This window comes from Vitis vinifera, chromosome 18 (genome assembly GCF_030704535.1).
Source record: "Vitis vinifera cultivar Pinot Noir 40024 chromosome 18, ASM3070453v1".
Taxonomy (NCBI): domain Eukaryota; kingdom Viridiplantae; phylum Streptophyta; class Magnoliopsida; order Vitales; family Vitaceae; genus Vitis; species Vitis vinifera.
In genome coordinates, this window is record NC_081822.1 from 3,301,142 (window position 1) to 3,327,067 (window position 25,926).

The 25,926-nt window shown below is 35.5% G+C and overlaps 2 protein-coding genes across 2 annotated transcripts; one reads left to right on the plus strand and one right to left on the minus strand.

The window, feature by feature from the left end:
- Nucleotides 1-1,001: 1,001 nt before the first annotated feature.
- LOC100260740 (DIS3-like exonuclease 2) lies at nt 1,002-10,109 on the minus strand. The gene is made up of 7 exons (XM_002284383.5): nt 9,578-10,109; nt 7,829-8,259; nt 7,630-7,683; nt 7,450-7,518; nt 2,278-4,503; nt 2,096-2,167; nt 1,002-1,961 (listed from the first exon to the last, which is right to left on the minus strand). Exons 1-7 carry the CDS (start codon nt 9,684-9,686, stop codon nt 1,527-1,529), a joined length of 3,396 nt encoding a protein of 1,131 aa, XP_002284419.2. The 5' UTR covers nt 9,687-10,109; the 3' UTR covers nt 1,002-1,526.
- A 6,785-nt stretch (nt 10,110-16,894) lies between these two features.
- Nucleotides 16,895-21,196, plus strand: LOC100265950 (G-type lectin S-receptor-like serine/threonine-protein kinase At5g35370). The gene is made up of 2 exons (XM_059734833.1): nt 16,895-17,645; nt 18,313-21,196. The coding sequence occupies exons 1-2, from the start codon at nt 17,130-17,132 to the stop codon at nt 20,761-20,763; spliced, it is 2,967 nt and encodes a 988-aa protein (XP_059590816.1). The 5' UTR covers nt 16,895-17,129; the 3' UTR covers nt 20,764-21,196.
- The last annotated feature ends 4,730 nt before the right edge of the window (nt 21,197-25,926 follow it).

Here is a 25,926-nt window from a genome sequence, read left to right on the forward strand (position 1 = left end):
ATATTTTTATTTTTTAGTTTTTGCTTTTAAATTAAGAATTTTCATTTTAAAAAATAAAAAATAACACGTGTATCAAGAGGCCATCTTTTATATATATATATATATATTAATTTTTTGTATTTTATACTACAACTTAAAATTTGAAAATTAAAACTTAAATTAACAAATTAAAATAAATAAATTTCTAAATCTAGAATAGCTAATATTTGATTTTTGCATAAATCATATTATATGATATTTCTTACTCCAATAGTATTTTTAGTATGAATATTTGATAACTAAATAATGATACAAATAAATATATTAATTTAATTTCGATTTGAGTATATCACCTATTTTTTGTTTTAAAAACAAATAATAATAATAATAATAATTTTTTTTTTTAAGATACAAAAACTTATAAACTTATATTCAATGATTTTATTTTAAAAAGTTAAAATATCAAGAAAAAATTATTACCTCAAAAGTAAAAGATATCCAAACAAATACTTAATAACTAAAAAAAATACTTCATTCAAACAATAGAACTAAATAATAAACTTTTAAATCAACAATTAGAATGTAATTTAATTTTAAAATATTTTAAGCCATGAATCATTAAATACTCGATTTTAACAAAAACAGGTTTAATATGTTTATTGCACTTTGGGGTAGCTTGCAGATGGAAGTTGAAACATAAAAAGTAATAATTTTAAGCAAGCACTTGGAATCCATACGGTTCATCAAGTAGCAGTGCACAAGCCGAACCCAAAAGTATGTTAGGATGATATTTCTCGCCACATAATTGATATTGAGATAGGTTCCCAGCTGCTGACGGCCGACATTACCAGGGTACCACCAAGCGTATTCATTGTCAAATTGGCCTCCCATGGAACCAGAGCAAAGATCCATGCAGCTATCACAAAACAGAGCAGACCCATATGGCAGTTGATTGCAATTGAAAGGTTACAAACAAGCTTTATATCATATCAATCAACAGCTATAACAAGAGAGGATAACCATTTCCGTTCATCTCAAGAGAGGGCCAACCTTGTTATTCAACACTCATGTAGAGTAGTAACGTCAAAAGTGTCAAAATATATGAAATAAAACTCAGACCAGGCCACTCAAAATGCCTGCTGTCAGAGGATAATTATAACTACCAATATAGCATGATTTTTCTGGTGTCTCTGGCACTATCAAAATTGAAGTGTACCAGATATTTGAACGGGAAGGAACTGGCCTATATAAAAAACAAGGGCCTATTCCCCCGCAAGCAGCTTTGTTAAAAACAGCCACTACACATAGCCACAGAGAAATCTCCAGCCTTATCTACACCTCCCACCAGATGTTCACATTCAACACCCAAGCAGATTCATATTGCATCAGCCAATCTAATCCATTAAAAAAACTACTTAAAACTATACACCAACTACGTATCTACATCATCAGACCTTCCCTGTTCCAAAACATGCTCTGATTTCTTCAGCTTCCCAAGTCTGGAACTACTAGCAATGCTTTAGCCTCACAATCCAAAACCCTCCAAATCAACCATAATATGAGTTCATGTACAGCCTTGCCCCTATATCAAGAGGTCCATCATCACCGCCAACAGCATGAAGAACTACTGGAATTGTTGAAAGGGTGCGAACTGTGAGAGGAAAAAATAAAGGGTCAATTTCATTAGCATCTGGAACACCAGATTCAGACATGCACCTTGGGCGCAAGGATGCAACACTAGCATCTCTTCCCACTGTTGTTGCACCCCACTCATTAACAGTGTCTCCAAACGCATCCACCTCCTGCTTCAAGTTGCATGGACGAATAACCCATGCAACATCTTCAAGTTGCCTGTACTTACCTTGATTCCCCCTCCAACGAGAACATTTATTTGTGGATAAATTGACTACCAATGTGGATGTAGCATCAAGCCATTCTACTGTCAAGCCTTCGACTTCATCATAGTAAATGCGTCGCTCAATCTAGAAGTACGTATATATTAGCATAAGAAACTGATGCTCTACATTAAAAATAAATAAAAAATAGAGAGAGAGAGAAGGTGGGGGGGCGGCAGAGTGGGGAGGAGCCATAATAAAAGGAGCAAGTAACAACTCACACCAAGCTTATGAATATAAATGGACATGAATCTTGGACCCAGACCCAAAACTCTAGCTTCCGACAATAAAACCTGGAAAAGCACAGAAGACAAGCTAGTCATGCAGATTGTTACCAGAGAGGCAAATGATCACTACACAAATCAAGCTGAAGATAAAGAGTGAAAAAGAAAGAAAAAAATACCTCTTTCTTCTTCAGCAGAACCCACATATAGAGTCTCTCACAGCCATCCTTAGCATGCCTACTAGCCAGCTTTCTCTCATTGCAATAAGCAACAACATCTGCAAGTATTTCTGTGCATGGAAGCCGGTGCTTTGATGCTGCAACTGATAGTGCCTTCTGACCTTCTACAGATTCTGCAGCATTCTTATCAAAGTGAATACCAGTGAAACATCTTCTCATTTCCTCCCCATTCTTCACCTTTTGTATTTTTGCCCCATGCTTCAGATATAATTCCTCAGCTTCTATAGCTGCAGCCAATGTCCGATGTACTATGATATCAGGATATCGACGCAGTGGGGATGTAAAATGGGTGTAAAGAGGAACAGCCAGGGCATAATGAGACCACTCGTTTTTGTTGTCTTTTAAGTCACCACTGCAAAAGTATGTTGCCAATTGCATTGGCCTCGAAGCATATGAAAGGAGAATATCAAACAACACAGAGTCATTTTTGAGCTTTTCCCTAATTTGCTCCAGCGAATGATTGAACTGACCAGAAGAAGAGGTGTCCAATTCTAAACCATGCTTACTACAAAATGCTTCAAACTCCCTAAGCTTTCGCAAATTAGGCTCAGGGTGCCTTCTCAATAATGCATTATCAGGAAAAGCTCTAGATATGATTTCTGCAGCTGTCTTGTTGGCCAAAAGCATAAACTCCTCAACAAGAGAATTGGAGTCCTTCCGTACAGAAAATGTGCTGTCATATGGAACTCCATGTTCATCAAACAAGAGAATAACTTTGGCGCCATCCAGCAATAGCGCGCCATCATTAAACCTGTTGGCCCTCAAAGTTTTGGAAATTGCATAAAGATATTTAATAGATCTTATCACTTCAGGCAATTTAAAATGGCCATGCAATTGGGGACAGTCATTTCCCAGAATTTTAGAACCCTCCACATCAAACATTCCATCAATAATGCCCTGTGCATGTTCATATGAAAGCTTGCAACAAGATTGTATCACAGTACGGCCAATCCAACGATCTACAACATCCCCAGCAAGATTAATATCCCAGAAAATGGAAAAGGCAAGTCTATCCACTCCAGGAATAAGTGAACCCAAATTCTCAGAAAGCAATGGTGGCAACATTGGCAACTTATGCTGCAGCAAATAGACACTTGTAGATCGAGATTGTGCTTCTCTGTCTAAGACTCCGTCGGGTAGAACAAAATATGATGCATCAGCAATATGGACCCCCACTCTGAAATTGCCACCAGATAACTTTTCAACTGATAGAGCATCATCAAGATCAGTGGCAGTAGAAGGATCAATAGTAAATATGCACAAATTTCTAAGATCTCTTCTTCTCTCAATTTCCTCCTGTGGCACCTTCCAAGGAATATGTGGAAGGCAGGAAAGAGATTCAGGGGAAAATTCAGAAGGACGAATTGCATTTTCGAATAAAATTGCAGCAATTCTTGGTTCTATTTCCCCACCTCGCCCAAAAATATGCATGACATGAGCTAGGGGAAGAGAACTTTCCTCCCCCCAATCACTGATTTGTGCGGCTACAAGCTCCATTTCCATTGATGCATCACCATCTTCCAATCGTTTCTTGATGCAGTCAGACAAGCCTTTCACAGGTACCACCATCTTTGGAAATTTAGGGTCAGTTGGTGTCAACTGGATGTACTCACTATCAGACAGTGACAAATAAGTTTTGTTCATTTTAGTGCCCTTTCTGTGAAGTACACGGCTAGAAAGCCACTGCTTAACACTAAGAAAACCAACAACAGCAACCCGACGAGGAGACCTCTCAATGATGGCTACAACACTGCCAGTTGGTCGTTTTGATGGGAATGAATTAATTGCAGCACAAATCTTCTCCAATGAGTCCATGTTGCTTCGCTCACCAAAACAACTTACATGTGAAGGACCAAAGACAGGGGGGTGATGTCCATTAACATGATTATGGCCCATTGGTTCTTGGGAAATATTCTCCGCTGAAAAAGCATTATCTTCGTAGGGAAACCCCTTGTCATGAAGAAGGAAGTGATTTCTTTCATGGCCAAAATCACAATTCACATCTACCTTGCCTTTTCCTTTCCAGCTATCACCAACAAAAGTAACATCAGAAAGCAAGTTATGATCTTCTGTTAGACCAGCATTGTTAGGAAACACAGTTGACCCTTTCATCCGGCTCCATAATGAGAAAGGATCAACTTTAACTGCTACAATGTCTCCTTCTACCTACATGAAAGAATTGATTCCATCAATACTCCTCCCATCCCTCAAAAGAAGTGGAAAAAAAACATCAAGATAAAAAATTTTGGTAGATCTGGAACCTAAAGAAAGTGCAATGGGTGGGTGGGGGAACAGGAAACCTTTTTTTGGGTGCCCGAAACCAAACCTGGAGCTTCCCCAACCCCCAACACCCCCACCCCAACAGCTAGGGTGGGCAAGTGAGTCAGACCCAGGGGACAGGTATTACTGCATATTTTATCTGCTCAAGAATTCTTCTGAAGAAGTGCAATTTCAGCATAATATTCAAAAACAATTTTAAAGAAAGTAAAAGCATGCAACCAAGTCACAAAATTCAAAATTGAATGATCCCAAGGTTTAACAGTCAAGCACCATAAGATCACCATAAGAAGTGCGTGCGTGACCTGGAAAACTTTTTTTTTTTTTTTATAGGTAAATGGAAATTGTATTAAAAAAGTATATACAATGTATACAAAGCAACAAAAACCATAAAGGGCGAATACACAAAAAAAAGGGCACCCTACAGGGAGAATTGCTCATGCCAAAACTCATCATGATCTCTCTGACGTAAAATATGAAGACTATATTGCCCAATAACCTCTTGACAAAACTCACCACGCTCCCCTCTGATATAAAATTTTAAGACTATTGCTTAATAAATTTTCAACCATCTAATAATATGGTAAAATCAAATGTAAAAAATCATCTCCACATCCAATTATTTTATCAATTAGGACCGAGACAGGAAATGCCATCTCCACACAATTATGGCACTGATACTAGTAACTTAAGTTTTTCTTCTTTTTTCTTGGTTAACGAGAAGGCAATGATAGCAGCACATTTATATAATTGCAATTTTTAGGAAATATAGAAACAACTGGATCATCTTATGGAAAATTCAATATAAAGGAAGAACTAAAGCTCTAAATAAACATAAGATTTGCATTATGTCAAGCTAAAAAACAGTAGACAGCAGAAGGGAAAAAATATATTAAAGTTGTGGCATGACTTTGTCAACGTGAGGCATGTATTAATGATTAAAGATTTTAGCAGCGTCCATTGAGGATCTAGGATACACAATAATTCATATTTACAAAACTAGTCTTAAACAGGGGGGAAGCTCTACTCATCAAATCTTTATAGAACCAATGCCTTTTTCCCCCCTTTTTCTTTCTTCTCACAATTTTGTACTTTGAAAAATGATTTACTTCTTTCAGCTGACCACATTGTATTCAATGCTAGATGGCTTGTAGCTTAAGGGCTCTGCCACCTCTATCTTTGATATCTTTTAAGCACAAGTCAAGTCAGTAAATGATAATTTTGTATGGAAGGCTGAAAGATGAGCATTGCAAACGGCCGGTCTCAAGCTTGTATCGGTGTTTGTGGAGGGATTGAAGTCAAAACATCTTTAAAGGCTAGACCAGTTGGAGCTCCATTTGAAAGATGCATCTTCCTTAAATCTTTTCTTCTCTCATCAATGAAATCTATGAAGAAACAGAGCTTATCCTTTTAGATTTCATTGATAGGTTTTGGATGGCCTAAGGGTTGGTTATCCACGGATTCTTATTTTCCTTTTCCTTGTTCTATTTGGTGATTCTTGTACTCTTCCTGCTACTGCCTAAAACCCCCACTTTTGGTGTTCTTAATAAACTTAATACTTGCCTATTCAAAAGAGAAAAACTTCAAAAAAGAACACTGCAATAGTGGTCTACATCGTGCCATAAACCCAACCAGCTTGAGTAAATTGACCAAATGAAAAAATAAAAAATAAAAAATAATGAAATAAAAACAAACTAATGTCCAACCACTGGAGTTCACTGACGTCTCTCTATCTTCTTAACTAAATCAATTGTTCTTATTTCCATTTTTCCCCCTTTCAAGTTTGCCTATTAAACATTAAAGACTAAAATGTAATGGAATTCACATACACCCATCCTCTTTTTTCATTTGTTTAATGCCAAAATACACAAACCAATAGAAGTCTCATCAATTCGGAGCCTTAGAATGTCCCAAAACATTGGCAATCTCACAACCCTCCATAAGGGTATCTGTACTGCTTCTCTCTCACTCTGCCTCACATTCCAGATAATCAAACCACCCCCCCCCCCCCCCTCCTTTCCTCTCTCTCCCTCCTCCTCAAAGACTACTAATAAAGAAAACTATGGCATTTTGACACTTTCTAACCATCACTTTCACAAGTCCCTCCTTATAAAAAACTCGTCGCTACTCCTCAGTTTTTATTTCTAGTTTGGTAAATTCCATATATTCTGTTTTAGTACTACTTATCCTAAACCCCTTCCCATTCTAAAGAATCAATCCATAATTCTAATTTACAATTATGCTATACTCCAACTTGATCAACTAGTCAACAACCAACATACAACCTACCAATTTTTTTCCGTATGCACCAATAACCTCATCTGTTAGAAGCACAAGATGAAAGTTAAAACCTTAATGTTGATACTCTTAGGTGTAAAACTTAATCTGTCTCTTCTCCAATTGTGATGGTCAACTAAACCAAATGGTAAGAAGTACCTTAAAAAAATAGAGATTAAATTACATAATAGTATGTTGGTATCAGTAGAGTGTTAACTTGTTATTAGTGTCCATATCATTGGAAAAATAAATGCCACCAAAAAAGAAGCATTTTACAAATTTATCCACAAGAAAAAACTATTCCAAATTATATCTTCAAATATCCTAGGAGTTGACTATTAAGACTTGTGCAACAATAACAGAGCTCAAAAAACATAAATAAAATTGCTAAGAATAGAGAATACATGTACATATATATATATATAGACACCCAATGCTTGGCATGGATTTAAGAATTTGATAACCAATAAATGGTTCAAACACTTTTCATCCATTAAATCAGAAACAAATAAAAAATTAAGACAGATTAGAAAATAAATAAATAAACTACAAACTTACAGCTCTATTCTGAGAAGCAAGTCCACTAATGAGAACATCTGTTTTCACTCCCTCTATTGTGCAGTAGGCCTAAAAAAACGAATACTCATTGCTAAAAAGTGAATTTACATGAGGAGCAATTACAATCCTTACAATCATACTATTGAAAGAATGAAAAAAGAAAGAAAACTTATTGCCCACCTCGAGTCTATTGTATGCATTCACACGAAACGATGCTCTGAAGACATTGCCTTTCTGCAAAACGACAAAAACCACACTCGCAAAGAGTTTATTTATTATCTGAGGATACATCCAAATACCTTTAAAATGAATTGAGTAAAGATATACATTTCAATTTTAGTTATCAAGAATCTAAACAGAAAACCATTCGTAGACTAACCTCTAAAGCCTCGTTAACAACCTCAGTAGACCAGTGTGGAGTAAAATATTTTCTCTGAGCACAACCCTCATCCTGATAGGGAGAAAGGACATTTTTGTTTGTAAATGACTGAATTGACTGTTCACAATCGATGGGCACAGGACAAGATTTAGAACACATTCCTCCACTAGGATCAGAAGGAAATATATGCTGATTGTTCATGCTTCCAACCTCCGCGTGGAGTGCTTGTTCATTCAAATGCATTGTTGGCAGAGAAGTGAAAGCGACATCAGATGCTTTGTGCAAGCCATGGTTGTCTAAAGGATCAGTCTCCAACCCACCCTGCTTTGATGAGGAATAACTCATTGATGTGGTATCATAATTTGATATGCTACCATTTGCCAAGCATTCTGATACTTCCCCACGCATTTCATTTGCTGAACTACATGTTGCTTCATAAAAATAAAAATAAAAGGGTGTGAGATTGGCAGTCAATAGACGGATCGCTCACATAAATGCACCTAGGAAAGAGGTAGAGGGCAGAACTAGAAGAGAGAGATACAGAGAGGAGTTTATCTTTGAACCAAATGGATTTTTTTTATAGGCGGCATCGATCAAAATGGAAGAAAAATAGTTTACAAGATACATACATTACATAACAATTTAAAAAGGTAGAGACAATGCATCATCCATAATCTGGAAAAGTTTCCATTTGGACCCTGGCATTAAGATAACACCTTCCTTCAAATTTTCTCCTTTTATTTTTTTATTTTTTGGGGAGATGATGCTTCATAGGCAACTAGGAGGTGAGATGTAACTTGAGGGTATTTTCTCTGAATTGAAATTTGAGCTAAAATCTTACTTAAACAGTTTATCTCTTTAGTATAGCTTCTTCCCCAGTCTTATAGTGTATAAATACACCAATGGATGTGAAAACCAAATAAAATAACACAGCTACAAGCCTACAACTAAACCCACCACCTTGGGAACACTGTTTTTTTTCTTTCATGTTCAACCAGAAACCACATCAAGGAGATGTTGTTCCAGAGGAAAAACGCATATTTGGAAAATATTGTCATGCTTGTATTTTCTAATCCTTTCAAGAGAATAAAAGAGCAACTGAAGGTAAGCAGTGATAAATGGTACTCTTAGGCTGTTAGCTCATATAATCTGGCAACCCTCTCACAGTAGAACAGTCAACTTTGTGGTGGATGAGGTATTTAATTTATTTTTCAGATCGAATTGGTTAATTGCTTTCCAGTATCAAAGGATCATTTTGGAAGCAAGCTCATGCCAAATTGCTTCTCAACCTAAAGTTGTGTTTACCTGTAGGATTACATGCCCTACAGCACAACAACCAGGCAAAATAGATGGGTAGTTATCTGGAAGGATATAACAGGAAAACTAGGTGCGCTGCTCTCTCCCTGTAAACCACCAAACCTAAACCCTTACAAAACCCATTCCAATTGAAATTTAAACTAATGCCAAAAAATTCCTGTCTCCAGTAATCTGTTTCTACAATTTTTTAAGCTGGTGCAGTCGTATGGTATTCAAAGAGTCCAAATCACAGCCAGAAGTTTCTCCACAGGTATTATTTGTATTAGCAATAAAAGAAGGGACCAAAAATACCCTAACCCACAAATTTCTTTTCTTTTTTTTTAATAAAAATCTGACTTCCTCCGAGCTGAATCATGGCACCCAAATAGGATACCCACTGTCATAAGAATCACTCGCAGATTAACCAAAAACTAAAAGATGCAAATATCAAACCTGAAGCAGAAGCGTTCTGTTTAGAGCGCCGAGGTCGACGCCTTTTCTTCTTCTCCTTATCCCCGTCTTCACACCTCTCAACAACAGATTGCTCAACCACTCCTCTCATGCTTTAGCGAAAGGATCAATATCCAAACAAAACAAACGCCTCAAAGCCAGGGAAATGAAACGAACAAATCAAAAGAGGGGAAAAAAATCAATACCAGAAACGAAACCCTAGATCAAGAAAAAAGGGGAAAAAAGAAAAAAAAAACTAAAACAAAAAAACGGACATCTTCCGATCAGTAAAAAAAAAATAATCACGGAAGATCCGATTAGTATAAAGAGAGAGAAAGAACTAAAGAATCAGAAAGGAAGAGGCTGAAATCTGAAAAATATATAGAAGATGCAGGGATAGTTAAAGAGAGAGGAGAAAAGGTTTGGTGGTGTGGAGTGGAAGCTGAGAGGTGAAAAGGACGTGAAGTTTGGTCGGCGAAGACATGAGCGCCGACTCTCGATTCCTTTGTCTTCGCTCTTTACCTTTTCTCCTTTTTCCTCTCTCCTCTTTTTTTTTTTTTTTTTTTTTTTTTTACTCTCTCGCTTTCCTTTTACTTTTCTTTTCTTTACTTTATTTTTATTTTGTGAGTGAGGGTGTGGGGTGCACATTTGGAGGGAGCTGGATCTGGCGACACGTGTCGAGTCGGTAGGAACTACTAACTTGCGCCGCATGGTGAGACAGGATACCGAGTTGGCCATTTTGGTAACTTGGGTGACATGGGACTTCTCTTATCCATATCTCATTAATTGAAAATTACGTTAGGTTTTGGATTCATGATGCGTAGTGCGACTATTAATTTTCTATTTCCTTATTAATCTGAATTCGGATTTTCTATTGGTAAATTGAAACTATTGAATGGAAGTATAGGGGAAAAAAACGGTTAAGAATACTCAAATGCTTGATAAATTGAAAAAAAATAAAAATAAATTTCTTATTTCCATCCAAATGACGAACTAATGACATACGATAATTTCTTTGACAACCTATTCTTGTTTGATATCTAATTCATAAAATTAAGGTTAAGAGAATTTTATGATAAAACTTAGTAATAATTAAAATAACTAATAAAATTTTTGAAACCCTATAAAATGAGCTGGACAAAACCGATTTTAATAATAATAATTAGTTTCAATATCCCTATGGGCATTATTCTTTACGACTTAAAATAGTAGAATAAGAAGTACTGGGCCATAAGAAAAATGATCCATTTAGACATTTGTTACTTCTCTTTTATTCCTTTTAAAAATAACATTTATTTTCATCACAAATTCATCTCTTTTCTCGATGAAGTTTGAAACCCTAAAATATAAATTAGATAATATAAACTAATTGATGAAGGTCTTATCTATTTCAAATGCTATTGGGCAACATTCTCTCGTATTTCTTTCTTCTCCAAAATCTTTACATTTTTCATGTCTTTTATAATTTTTAGTTAGAATTTTTGTGATTGGTTTTTGCTGATTTTTTTGTGGTTATTTTTTATTATATATATAGTTTTATTTTAATTTCGTGTTTAAAACGAGATCTAATAGAAAATTTTAATTGACTAGTTTCATTTTCATTAAGTTTACAATATTTAAGTCTAAAAACAAATATTTTAATAAGTGTTTGATAAACTAACTTGATTTAATAAATTAATTTAAATTATTAAGAAAATTAAATATATTTGATAAAATGACTTACTGATATAATTTAAAATTCAAAACAACTTTAAGTAATAAGTAAATATAATCAACATATTTTTAAGTGCACATCTTTATTTTATTTTTTTATTCTTATTTTTTCTAATTACCCATGCAATACTTTGCATTCATATTAAATGCGAAATCAACAATCCCGTGGTTTGGAAAGAAACCAACCCCACTTGAAGGGAAGGTGAATCGATCCGGTTGGATTTAATTATAAATTGAGGACCCCAAATCCCACAAATATGGTACCATGATTTTGATTTGTGACAAGGACTAGGACTTGTGGCTTTGCAAAATTAACATTTCAAAATGAACACGTTTGATTTGATTGTTGTGAGTAATGGAGAAACATTTATGGTATCGATCAGATGTCCACTTATTCATACTTGGAGAGAGGCTCCAATAATTTCAACCTTTTCAAAAGTGGGGAAAAAAATACCTATTTGATAAGAATGACAAAAAGGTAAATTGAATTAGCATTAATCCGTACAAATTGAACACATGAATTTAATTAGTTATGAGTTAGGTTTGGGTGTTCAAGTGATTTGACTCGATCCAATAAATGATAAAATAAGGGAGCAGGACTTTTAAAACTATTCACAAATAATTATTATTTACTAAAAAAATAAATAAATTATGAGGACTCTCTTTTCTTGAAAATAAAAAAGGGAAATAATACATTTTTTTTATCTTAAAACAAAAAGTCATATTTCTGAATAAACAAAAATCATTTTTGTGTTGTAAAAAAAAAAATGGTTATTATATTTATAATTTTATTTATGGTTTAAGGTAATAAAATTGATCAATAAAACAATTAATTGAAATTTTTTAATATTTCGAGAGGTAACCTCGAAGCCTTGTTTTACATCGTTGTAAAAATATATATATAGGTATCAAATGTAAAGCCCATTAATAGATTTAATTTTATTGGGCTTCTTTTAGTATGAATTAGGCACGAACCTATGGTATGGACAACTAGAGGTTTGTTTGCTTAAGTCGTTTAAAATGCATCACCAAAGGTCCGGACATAATTGAATAGATCCATGATCCTATGTCTCGGAGGTGTGAGACGAATAAATATAAATCCAAACTGTTCCCAAAGTCAAAAGCACACTTATAAAAAAATTATCAAAAGCTCTTTTCCATTATTAAAGCACTTTTGTTGAGAAAAAGTGTGAGAAGGGGGTTTGTTGTATTAAAGTTTTTATGGTATTAGTGGTTGGTTAGTGGTTGCGAGTGGAGATAAGTTGGGGCGTTACTTTATTCCAGCCCGCCCAGTGATATATAAATTTAAATAAAATAAAATTAATTGATTTTTTTTATTTTAATATGGATAAAATAATAATTTTTGTAAAATTAAATTACAAATATTTATATATCTTTTTTTTTAATAAATTATACTTATTTTTACTAAAATTTTAAATTTAAGAAAAAATTAAATGGGAGGAAAGGTCATCTTGTCTTCTTTAATTTTTTTTTATTTTTGATAGAGTCCATAATAGATATAAATAAACAAGATTGGAATGGAGTGACCCCAATGTTATCCTGGTTATGAAATGATTTTTTTTTATTGTTGACAAGAAAATGCATGGGGTTAAAAAATAAAAATAAAGAAAAGACTTATCAAGTTTATTATTAATATATTTTATGTAAAATGATAGCTACAAATTAGATGAAAATCAAATTGAATATAGAAAGAGTTAGCATATGAAACTATCTTGTATCTTAAACTTTTCATGACAATCTCACGAGGATTCTTAAAATCTTGACCAACTTAGTTCAAGTGTTTTAAATTTAAAAATTATTGAAATACATGTTACAAAGTTAATAAAAGGAGGTCTACATGTACAAGGGTTAGCTAAATAAGCTTTTAACCCCAAAATTATTGAGTTAGTACATATGCATATGACAAGACGACCATCTAGTTGTTATGTGGACAACTAGACAATTGTTCATATGAAACTAAGGTTTAATTAATCTCAATTTTGATGATAACAAAATAAAGTTTATAACTAATGATTATGTTTCAAATATGGTTAAGTAAGATAATTTTCAAAATAACAATCATAAAGACAAAATTAAGTTAAAAGGAAATCAATAAGAAAAATAAAAATTTAATGAGAAGTGTTTTTCAAGACCTAACTTTATAGATTTATTTGTAAGATTATTGGTGCACTATGTTTTTTATACATTATATTCATTATTTATGCACCAAAATAATCAAAAAATTATTTTGTTTTAAATATTTTAAAATTGAATGATTCAAATTTTCAACTAAAACCTTATGTCAAATATTTTCCAAACTTATTTAAAAGATTTTAAGTTAAAAATGATGGTTGTTGAGCAAAAAATGACTCAACCGGTTGATGAATCTACTAAATTGAGTGAATCGAATAAGGAACCAATTGAGGAATTGGACGACCTGTTCAACTCAATTGGTTGAAGAGTGCAAAACCATTTTCTCTCTTACAAAACATTTGTTCAATCGAGATTGAACCTCATCCGGTCAAATATCAGTCAATGAGCAGTTGAAGTCCAATGGTCACCTATCGTGCACTAAATGCCAACAACTAGTGAATTGATAAAACCGGAACTCGATTGGATGAACCCCTAGTAGTTAGTTTGGTCTTTCTTCTCCATAAAAAAATCTTAAATCTTCATTATTTCAAGAGTTTAACATTTTTTAACTTTTCTTAAATATATTTGAGCATTGGAATAATATTTTTTAGTGCACCCTTATTGCAAAACTTGCATATATTTAGTGCACCATTCAATTATAATTTATTTTGTATAATTTGAGTCTAAATTTTGTATTAGGCTTTTGTGATAATATTTCATATTTTTATTTATAAATCCTTGAAAGGAAAGATCTAAGTACGAAATGTCATTTAGGAATTCTCAAGTACAAGATATCACTCGAGGGATTATTTAAGAATAAAATATCTTTTAATAATCATAAAAGGTGCTTTAAGCCAAAAGTTAAATGAGATCGATTAAAACTATAATTTAATTGTATTATTTAAGAGTTTTGTATGAAAATTTTGAATTAGTAAAACCTCAAATTTAATATTGAAGTTATAAGAGAGTGGATGTATATTAGGTTACGTCGAACTATTATAAAAATATTGCATTTGCATTATTTATTCCCTACTTTATTATTTTATATATAATTATTTTTATATCGTTTTTATTATACAAACTGCATATAATTATTATTTTAAAGATAAAATTTTGGGTTTTTTTTTTTAAATTATCTCTTAACCAGTCCCATCTTGTTTATTTAATCGTTTTTTAAATGATGATAAGAATTATTTTAAATAATCGGCAATGGATCGCGATAGGGTGACCCGCTCCGTAGTAACGCTGGTTCGTACTAGATGGACCTTAAATAGAGGAAGTTATGCGTAAGCATAAAGCGTAATGGTCCGTCGCTTTCAGGCCCAGGCCTGGACAAAGTTATCGAACTTTATTCTACCTCCACGGGCACAATTGAAGAAAAATTTGGGCTGAATCGTGGGGGTTGGTCTAGGCCCAAAATGGAAGTACCAAAGTTTGCACTGGGCCTTTCTTCCGAATTAGACCAATTGGGTTGGCACTACGAAGCTCAGCAGTTCGCATTTTTCCTTCCAAAGTCTTTAATCAAATGCATTCGCTCTATCCAACCGTTGTGACTTTTTAACAAAAAAAAAAAGGTTTTTGACTTCTCAAAAGAAGTTGATTCAAACAAGGCGCACATCTTTTTTGTTTGACAATGTTTTTGAACTAAACTTAGGTTATAATAACTCATCTCGAGGGCACAACCCCACAAATGACCGATGTCTGGTCCCCCAAAACACATCCTCCCCATGCTTCCAAAAGATTCAGAAAATGTGTACATTGATAATGAAACCCATGGAATACGTGAGCTGGCTCACCATGTGAACTCCATAAATGTTAGGTGTGGATGCCCACTTGCGTCATGTTTTTATACAGGAAAAATAAGTTCACATTCAGACATGGTCCATTTTTACTTGTGTCTCTCGTCTAGTCTCTACTTCCATTCTTTAAAATATACTTCGGTGAACACTCCCATCAAACAGTTGTAACACAAAGTCCAACCCACGTTGTAAAATTAGGTATATTTGACAGTTGCAGGTTTGAAGCATTCTAAAATTGATTTTAAAAAGCTGTTTTAATTTGCCCTAGTTGCAACTTGCAGTGCCCCTGAGGGATCTACATGGGCCATTAATCAGTATTGCCGCCTTCCAATGAAGCCGAATTGGGAACAGTCGGCAAAATTTGTAGGACTTGGCCTGGTCTAGTCTGGTGGAGGAATCTTGGTTTTTGTTTTTTTCATTCACACCAAGCTTCTCACTATATGAATTTGGTTGATTTGTCCATAGCAAAATCCTGATTGTAATCATAGTTATCGAATAAAATATTTGGACCGTTGAATATATATAACGAGATCCGTTCAATGAAGATACGAATAAATGACATCAAGGTGTAGGAATATAACTAAAATGAATTATGATACAAATAACGAGATAAAAAAATTATATATATTGTCTTATCCGATGGATGATGTTTTTGTAATAGCTACATTTCGATATTATAGTCAAACCATTGCCCATGATACATGCAGTAGGAAAGGTACTCTCCTTTACGGGGGTTTTCAAATTATGACTATTTACACTAGGATTGACTTAGCAAGGTTCAGCATTTGAAGGTGGAATTAAAAGCCATAGGGTTGACGTTGCAAAGTTCATCATAGTCAGCCAAGCTTTATTTCTTGAAACCTTCTTAAACGCCCTTTCCCTTTCCAAGCGAGAAGGAGTCTTTACCCATCACCAAGATTTTCCTTCAACAATTTCAAAATTAACGTATGATTCTTTGATGGGCTTGCCTCAAAAGCTGTAAACCACTTTTTGGTATCACACGGCAGACCTGGCAAAGGGGGCTTCGAATTTAAATTATCTCAAATACAAATGAATCAAGGTAGATCAATGGGTTGATTCTCAACCGAATTTGGCGGGATTAGAATCATTAATGTGCTCCGCTCGAAGCTGGAGGCTCCGTGAGATGGACCTGGTCAGCTTTGTGATAAACCAAGGCTGCCAAGTACTATAAACTAAATGTAGGTGGCTTGGCAACCACCGCCCTCGTCTCAACCCTTTATTTTTACTTTTTTAAGTATTATTATGAGCTAAATAATTGACTACTTGATCAGGGGCCTACGCCACCTCCTGATATAGAAAAATAAGGGCAAAGACTTTAGGTATGGGCGGACATAATTGAAAGCTACCCACGTTTTAAAAGATATGTTCACGGTTTCTTCAAGTGTTGCTAGCCGTTTTTATGGACTTGTACAGTGGAATTATTGTACTTATTTTCTGGTCCAATGACGGTCATAAGAGGCAGAGTTGATGATGATATTGGTATTATTATTATTATTTTTTATATTTCATCTTTATCTTTTTCAACTAAGTATGCAATGTATTTGAATAGGAAAATTCAGAAGATAAGGATGTTTTTTTTTTAAATATAAATTTTAAAATGCGTCATCAATTAATAATCAAATGGGGGACAAACCATCTAAAAAAATTTTCATTTTATTTTCACTAATTAAATGGATTTTATTAAGGAATCAAATTTACGAGTACATGGCAACAACGGATTTGGCTGCAAATTGTTATTGGTGAAGAGAATAATTAATTCGACCGTTTTTTTATTTGTCCACAAATCCTCCTAATTTCAGTTATTTTTCTGTTCCAATGGTGGCGGGAATTTCAGGAAAAAAAAAAAAACGAAAACAAAACGAGAGCGCTGAGAAGTGAACCAGAAAAAAATGAACTGCACTGCCTCCAATCATCTGCTCTTCACGACCAGCCCAAATCTCACTCTCAGAGGCGACCGCTCACCAAAGCAATTGCTATTCTTCTTCTGCAAAATCCCAACTCCCTCTCCCAACGGTAACATTCCACAAACATACCATACTCGCCAAAACTCAGTGTGCGGACGAGTTCATTCACCACATTTCTGCTCTTCTCAAGATCCCATTGAGAAAAAGACACATGCCATCACCGAAATATTCGTTCTATTTGTATTCTCTCTGACGCTTCTCTGCATCCGCCTTCTCTCCAATGCGCTTCTGCCCGATTTTCCTCAGCGTTGGCGCAGTCTCGTGGCCTTTTCGGAAGAAGCTGAGGCCAGGGTCAGTGCTTATCCTTCACATTTGTGGAAAGCCATTGTGGCTTATGAGGATCGGAGATTCTTTAGCCATTTTGGAGTCGACCCAGTTGGGATTGCTCGTGCCGCGCTGTCCTTATCGGCTCTCGGGGGCGGCAGCACCATTACTCAACAGGTAATTGTTTTTTTCGAGTTCCTGACGCATGCCACGTGTTTGATGTTTTTATCCAGTGAAGTTGGTTTTGTTGTTATCTCGTATAAGAATATTGGGTGTTGTTTATTTGGGGAAGGGTGTAAATAGGAGGATACGGGTAATGATTGCTTGAATAAAATGTAAGGAAAAAAAAGAAAGATAGAAAAGAAAAATGTATTAGTGTGGTGCGTGATTCATGAATCTCCTAATAAATAAGCCTTTCTTGAGGTTTGACGGGCTCTCCATTCTTTAGATATTACTCTCTGGCTGATGTGAGCACCAAATAAACGATGGCTCCCGTATGGGCCACCAATCAAAGTCAATTTGGTGTTGTGAGAGAGAGTGTTTTAGCAGTCAACGAGAACCCAGAGGGAGAAGTGGCCAAAAGAAATGGAGAAAACCAGAACAAACCAATTCCAAACCTTCCAGTACCCCACTAATCAAACCCATTTGTTGGTTCTCCCAGTTCTTTTCTCCATCCATGCTCTACATGGGATTCTTAGTTTTCTTATCCACTATTTTGTTATCCTTTTCCCTTGTCTGTGGCCTTTCTTCCTCAGAGCTCATATACCCAAACTTCACTGCTTCGAACTTTAATTTTGTTGAATATAATGGCGCTTTTTTATTCTCTCGTAATGAAACATTCAAGGTGGCTATGTTCAACCCCGGTGCTCAACAGAAGAACTTCTATTTGTGTATCATTCATGTAGCGTCTGGTGCCATCATCTGGTCTGCTAATCGTGATGCTCCTGTCTCAAATTATGGTAAGATGAATCTAACAATCAATGGGATTACTGTCACTGATCAAGGTGGCAGTGTCAAATGGGGGACACCTCCTTTAAAATCATCAGTTTCAGCATTGTTGCTAGCTGAAACTGGTAATCTTATATTGCTCGATCAGTTCAATGGTTCTCTTTGGCAGAGTTTTGATTATCCGACTGACACAATTGTGATCGGGCAACGTTTACCTGTTGGAACTTCATTATCCGGTGCTCTATCAGATAATGACTTGTCAACCAGTGATTACAGGTTTGTAGTTAGTACTTCTAATGCGATAATGCAATGGCATGGATTGACATATTGGAAACTGTCAATGGACACCAGTGCTTACAAGAACTCGAATTATCTAGTGGAGTACATGGCAATGAACCAAACCGGTCTTTTTCTGTTTGGTCGAAATGGATCAGTTGTTGTAATTCAGATGGATTTGTCTCCATCTGATTTTCGAATTGCCAAGTTGGATGCATCTGGCCAATTCATCATTAGTACCCTTTCTGGTACTGTGTTGAAGCAAGAATATGTTGGACCAAAAGATGCTTGTCGAATTCCATTCATCTGTGGCAGACTTGGTCTGTGTACTGACGACACTGCATCAAATTCCCCTGTCTGTTCTTGTCCATCTGGCTTCCGCGCTGATCCAAAAAGTGTGACTAATTGTGTGCCAAGCGATAGTTCGTATTCTTTGCCATCTCCTTGTAATTTAACCAATAGTGTCAGTCAATCAAATTTGTCGGTTGTTTCATATCTGATGCTTGCCTATGGTGTGGAGTACTTTGCCAATAATTTTTGGGAGCCAGTTCAATATGGTGTGAATTTGTCGGTCTGTGAAAATCTCTGTTCAGGGGACTGTTCTTGCTTGGGAATATTCCATGAAAATTCTTCTGGTTCTTGTTATTTGGTTGAAAATGTGTTGGGATCCCTTATTTCAAGCTCCACAAATGAAAATGTTCAGTTGGGCTGCATCAAAGTTCTGGTTGGGTCTTCACCAAATATGGATGGTAACAACAGTTCTAGTAATCAAAGTCAGGAATTTCCAATAGCTGCTCTTGTACTCTTACCTTCAACTGGGTTCTTCCTGTTTGTTGCACTAGGATTTCTCTGGTGGAGAAGGTGGGGATTCTCCAAGAACAGGGACCTAAAATTAGGCCACTCAAGCTCGCCTTCTTCTGAAGACCTGGATGCCTTCTCCATTCCAGGCTTACCTATAAGGTTTGAATATGAAGAGATTGAGGCAGCAACTGATAATTTCAAGACCCAAATTGGGTCAGGTGGGTTTGGTGCCGTTTACAAGGGTATAATGCCTGATAAAACCCTTGTGGCAGTAAAGAAGATAACCAATTTGGGTGTCCAAGGGAAAAAGGAGTTCTGCACTGAGATTGCAGTTATTGGAAATATCCACCATGTCAATTTGGTCAAATTGAAAGGGTTTTGTGCCAAGGGGAGGCAGCGGCTATTGGTTTATGAGTATATGAATCGTAGCTCATTAGACCGGACTCTCTTCTCTAATGGACCTGTTTTAGAATGGCAAGAGAGGGTTGATATAGCTCTTGGAACAGCACGTGGGCTTGCATACCTGCACAGTGGGTGTGAACATAAGATCATCCATTGTGATGTTAAGCCTGAGAACATTCTCTTGCATGATAATTTCCAGGCAAAGATATCTGATTTTGGGCTCTCGAAGTTGTTAAGTCCTGAAGAGTCCACTCTATTCACAACAATGAGAGGCACTCGTGGCTATCTTGCACCAGAGTGGCTTACTAGCTCTGCAATCTCAGACAAAACAGATGTTTATAGTTTTGGAATGGTTCTGCTTGAACTTGTGAGTGGAAGGAAGAACTGCTCATTAAGAACACAAAGCCATAGCATTGATGATGGAAGTAGTGGTGGTGGCCACTCTTCATTGTTGTCTGGGTCAGAACCTGTGTACTTCCCACTATTTGCATTGGAGATGCATGAGCAAGGGAGGTATTTGGAGCTTGCTGATCCCAGGCTAGAGGGGCGGGTGACAAGCGAAGAGGTGGAGAAGTTAGTTCTTGTGGCTTTGTGTTGTGTTCATGAGGAGCCAACACTGAGGCCATGTATGGTTAGTGTTGTTGGCATGTTAGAAGGTGGGATAACTTTAAGTCAGCCAAGAACAGAATCTTTAAATTTCCTGCGCTTTTATGGACGGCGATTCACTGAGGCTTCCATGGTAGAAGAGACTGATGGGCAACAGACTGTTGTGTTGTATCCACAAGCAAATGCTTCTCTTACAAGCATTAGCGGTTCACACACTTCCTTCTCTTACATCTCATCACAGCAGATCTCAGGCCCAAGATAGTGTTGAATATCCGAGGTTTTCATGGCTAGTGTATAGTTTGTTGTCTATGAGTGGAGAGCCTCAAAACATATGCAACTCAAAATCCCACTGCACACTTCATTCTCTTAGTAGGAACTCTACTAAATGAATGCTTCTTATGTCACGTTACAAAATCCAAGGTTGAATTGTTGTGGGTTGTGTGGCTTGTGCAACGTGTTTATTTGGAATCACTATTTAGATTTTATTGTAACAATTTAGATGTCCATCCATACTTTGTAATTTTTTTTATCATAATTTGATTTTGTGATTCTCATATCTTCCTACAATATATGAGATTGTGCTAAAACATTGATGTCTATGTGATTTATTAAGTGTTTATTGTGAGTGGCTGGCCATATAGTGTATATGTTTTTGGCACTCCATTGAATAACATGTTCTTTGCTATTTTTAACTCCTTTACTTTCCCACATAGTTTTCTTTTTGTTTTTTAGTTACCTCCTTTTGGGCATTTGTCAGAAATCCCAAAAAATTGGAATCAAGACTAGGTAAAACTGGAGTCAATGTGGACCCAGAAAATTCGGGTCCACTTTATTCTTATTAAAATTCATTACTGCAAAATTCACTTTAAAGCCTTGAAATCTTTCTTCTCAAAAAATGAATGTTCCTGCTTTGATACAAACCATCACTGATAAATATGCATTCATGGGTATTTTGGATGATAGATAAGGTAATCTATATTCTTGACAGATGTATATCAGTTTGTTGCCTTAGTGCTAATATTTGAATATACTGGTTTTGTGATCTTTCTGATTTGGTCCTATTAAAAAAATTTCATAGCAAAGAATTTTGGTAGTTCTTAGGAATACTATTAGGGCAATATTGTATTCAATTTTCACTTAGCGTTGATGGAGATTAATAACTGTAACTTCAATAAGAATGCTTAGAAAGGTGGATTAAGTTGCTGGAATGGATGCCAAAAGATCTGGCCTTGTGAGCATAATGTCAGAAAATTGTCTCTAAACTCACTTTTCTGGATGTATTCCTAGGATCTCTAGATCAATTTGTGCAAAATGTTCGAACTTGCTTCTACATGAATAGGTCATATAATAGAAGGGTAGACGCCCCTATTTTCTCGTTAGACGGATGACTCTCCCATTTCTGATAAAGACGGGATAGGATCCACTTTGGCAGCTATTTTTCCTACCAGTGTGTGTGTGTATTTTCTTAATATATTTTGTACTTGTTGCCATAAGCTAAGAGTCATCACACTCGTTCCAAGGCTTGAACCATCACACACCTTTTAGACATTGGTTTTCTATTTTTATTTTATTTTTAGCTGGTTCTATTTATCTGCTTGCTGATTTTAAATATAACACTTGCTTTGAAGTTCCTTTTTCCTTTCATTTTATTTCAACTCCATTTCTTTCCCTCCTTGATGTTGATTTTTCCTGGCAGCTTGTCAAGAACACATGCTTAAAAAATGAGCGCACATTCTCAAGGAAAATTGTTGAGATGGTGCTAGCACTGGCATTGGAGAGAACAATATCAAAATGGAGAATATTGAGCTTATATATGAGTAAGGTTGAGTAGAGTTTTGCTTTGTCACACAGTTCTCTTTTCTATCAATTTTCATTTGTGTGCGCACTTTTTATCTTTTTGACATGGTGATTCACATACTTTCTTAGGGTCTTAACTTTTTTGATAAGAGATATTCTCTTCCAGTCTTGAACTGTTCAAGGAGACAACTCTCTTTTTCCTAATAGGTCACGAATTCTATAGTTGTGCAAGAGATCTCTAGATACTAGTATTAGAGATCTTTATAGCTTCTCTTGCAAGAATAGGTAAGAAGCCTAGTGTTAAGTGTTCAGACTAATGCCTGTCTCATTCAATTAATTATATTTGGTTGCAGAATCTTTCCTTGAAAAAAGAGATCTACCTGTAGGTGAAGGTCTTTTTCAGATGTTGTATGTTTTGATATTCTAAATCATGGAAAGGGGTGGACTGTTGAGAGTGTTGATTTAAGTTGGGACATTTTTGCTTCTTGGGTTAATGTGTTTTTTTAATGATCATGTGCCTTTCAGTAGGTTCATGAGCCCTATTACAAACTTTGGGTGATTGATCTTCTTTTTATCCACTTTATTCTGTTCTTTTAATGAATGATTCACGTGACCCCTTGTAGCCTGTAGGTGAATGTAGTAGTATTACCATAAAATAAAGATAGATGTGACCATGGATTGAAATTAAGACTGGTGGCCTATGGTAACCTTGCTGGCACTGAATCCAGAGGGGTCAAAGTTGGATTCAGGGACTGTTTTTGGCTCTCAGCAGTCTGTCAACTTACTGTTTCAGTAAATCAGTTTATTATTTACAAGTGACACTGTGTGAGTGTCATGTTGTGTGTGAATGTAAAACTGACTCCATATGTGAGTGTAACAAAGGCAATGGTACATTGCAGATATACTGGGGACATGGTATTTACGGCGTTGAATCAGCATCGATTTTTTATTTTGGGAAGCATCCGTCCCTTCTCTGTCTGGGGGAGTCTGCACTGCTTGCTGGGATCATACCTGCACCAGAGCTTCGATCACCATTCAGGGACTGTAGCAGGTCTGCCAATGCTACTATTCTTGAATAAAATTCTGCTTTTCTTCAATTTTTTTTAGGATTTCCTGAAACTTTCCAGTAGTTCCTTGATTATATCTGAGCATTGCACCACGTTTCCACTTGTCATTGCAATATTTTCTCTTAGATTTCTGCAAGAAAATTAACTTCTCTATTTGTGAAAGAGGGAAAACCTTCCAAGCTAGAGTTTTGAAGAGGATGGTGGAATTTGGATTTCTTGATGTTGAGACTGCACTTTTGGCTGTGAAACAATCTCTTCAACCACGTATTAATTGCCCAGAATATTCAGATGGAATCTTGCTCCAGTTGTCTTTACCCAATAAGGTGAATGAAAATTTGTCGTCTTTGTACCTTTTCTTAAAAGTAGTTTTATGACATTATGCTTATTTTAATGCTCTGTTTTTTAAGTCTATGTGCTGCTCTGTGAGGGATTGGGGGGAGGTTTGGAGTTGGGTTTGGTTCGTCAGGGGCCCAAAATAAATTGGATTATTGGAATTAAAAAACCATTCATTATAAGAGAAGGGGAGAAAAATAAAAGACACAACCATACCAGTAAAGGAATGTGAGGTTGGATAACTCTTAGCGGTAGAACTATTCAACTTTTAATCTTGTAAAATTTCAAAATAAGTTCCTGTACAACAAACTCATCACTGGAGTCATAAATACGATATTAAAACTAGAAATGAGGTTATTTATTGATAGTGTAAACAATCTTTGATTTAAAAAAGTTAAAAGGGGTAAATTATGGAAATCTTATCTACTGATAATTAAACAAACTTCCCCTAGGAGTCATGATAATGAAATATATTTGGTGCCACAATTAGAGAACATGTTTGTATTTCTGCAAACACATGTAGGATGGTAATGAAGGTTAAAAACATAACCTCAATGGATTTAGGATAAGAGCGTGGTGTGTGAAAAGGTTTTAAGGGGTCCTTCTAAATCCAAAAAGAACCAATCAATTTTCTTCAACTTTCATGCTATGGCTTGTTTATTTCTGTTGTCAAATGCTCCTCCCCCTTCTGGGGTTATAGTTATTTAGGAGATTTACTTTGATGTGCTTGATTACTTAAAATTATTTTCACAATTATGTTTCATCTGTAACTTAGGGACTTTATTGGGCCAGTAAAGGGAAACAAGGACATGTACAATTGCCTATCATGGAAATATGGGACTGGGAAAAAGAAAGCAAGGTATGGGAAGTAATGGAGGAGATGGAAAATTGGGCCTGTAGGCTTTCTGAACTGAAGAACAATAATTTCCGGTTGAAACTAAATGGGAGATGAATCCAGATGTCTTTAGAAGTTTATGATAGCAAAGAATTACAGACTAAAGTTTGTTCCTTATAAGTTTATTAAGGTAAGCACTCTACCCTTAATTTGGATTTCCTTTACCCGAATTTTTGCTGATCCTAGCATGTCTTTCCCTTCTCTCTTCCACTCTATGATGTGCCCCTGCTTTACCTATACTTGAAATGGACAATATGCTTCTCACATGCAATGCTTTACCTAACCTTCAAATGGACATTATGCTTCTCATGTGGATGAAAACATAATTTAATCAAGGTCCATTTTTGGATTGGATTGGCTTCTGGCCCCATGGAGATGCTTTTTTACTCTTATTGGCATTCAAGCTTTATTTCATCTGTTCTTTTGGTACTTTGCAATGTTCTTATTTATGCTTATGACAAACAATGGTGCTTTTATGAATGGCTTATTAAGAAAGTATGACTATGACAAACCTGAAACTCTGTGAACAGTAGCTCCTCTAGCTTATCTTCTGCTTTCAGGGCTTCATTTGTGTTCTTCTGTGACTTCCCTTCGTAACATTCTCTTTGTTTCACACATTCAGTGAGCATTATAACCACACAGTGATCCTGAAATATTCTAATTTCTTCTTTTCTAAAAAAGTTCTTGAGTTACATTTAATTGTATAAACACGTTTTGAAACCGTGAGAGTCCATTGAGCCTAAAGCGTTACACGGGAGGGAGCGGACTAAATGGTATGGAACCCAACCCACCAAGTCTTTATGTCTTGTGGGGTTAGCATTTGCAGCCCTGATTCGGTTAGAATACAAATGAGAGTTGATATGCAAACACAATGACGATGTTGTAACACTATATTAAGTAATGAATTCCTCTTAATTGTGTGGGCTCGTTCCAATCATAATATCAATATGGGCTACACGTGTCCTTTAAAAAATACATTAAAATATTACTTTTATTTGCCCTTTATATAAAGCATTATGGCTAAATGTAATTTAATGAAGATCCGTTTGTGGTCACATGCAAGTATTTTAATCTTTTATTTTCTCTTTCAACTTTACCATAAAAATAAATAATTAAAGATACCAAACCCATTAACGGTATATGAGGGTGAGATTATTAGATTTTTAACAATAAATAATGGATCAAGAGGTTGACCCTTTGGGTTATGTTATCATGAAATTTGTGTTACCTTAAATGGCTTAATAAAAGATATTTTAAAGGGTTATTTAATTAAAAGGGTAATTGAAAACCTAATTTTGGAAATTTAACTTTTAATCATTTTTTTAATCTCATT

Excerpts from the sequence above, each read along its gene's own strand:
- LOC100260740 (XM_002284383.5), bottom strand. The coding sequence starts at position 9,686 with ATGAGAGGAGTGGTTGAGCAATCTGTTGTTGAGAGGTGTGAAGACGGG. Across the intron at positions 8,260-9,577 it reads ACAGAACGCTTCTGCTTCAG|CAACATGTAGTTCAGCAAAT; the intron begins GTTTGATATTTG and ends ATTTTTATGAAG. Across the intron at positions 2,168-2,277 it reads TTCTGCTGAAGAAGAAAGAG|GTTTTATTGTCGGAAGCTAG; the intron begins GTATTTTTTTCT and ends GTGCTTTTCCAG.
- LOC100265950 (XM_059734833.1), top strand. The coding sequence starts at position 17,130 with ATGAACTGCACTGCCTCCAATCATCTGCTCTTCACGACCAGCCCAAAT. Across the intron at positions 17,646-18,312 it reads GCAGCACCATTACTCAACAG|GTGGCTATGTTCAACCCCGG; the intron begins GTAATTGTTTTT and ends GAAACATTCAAG.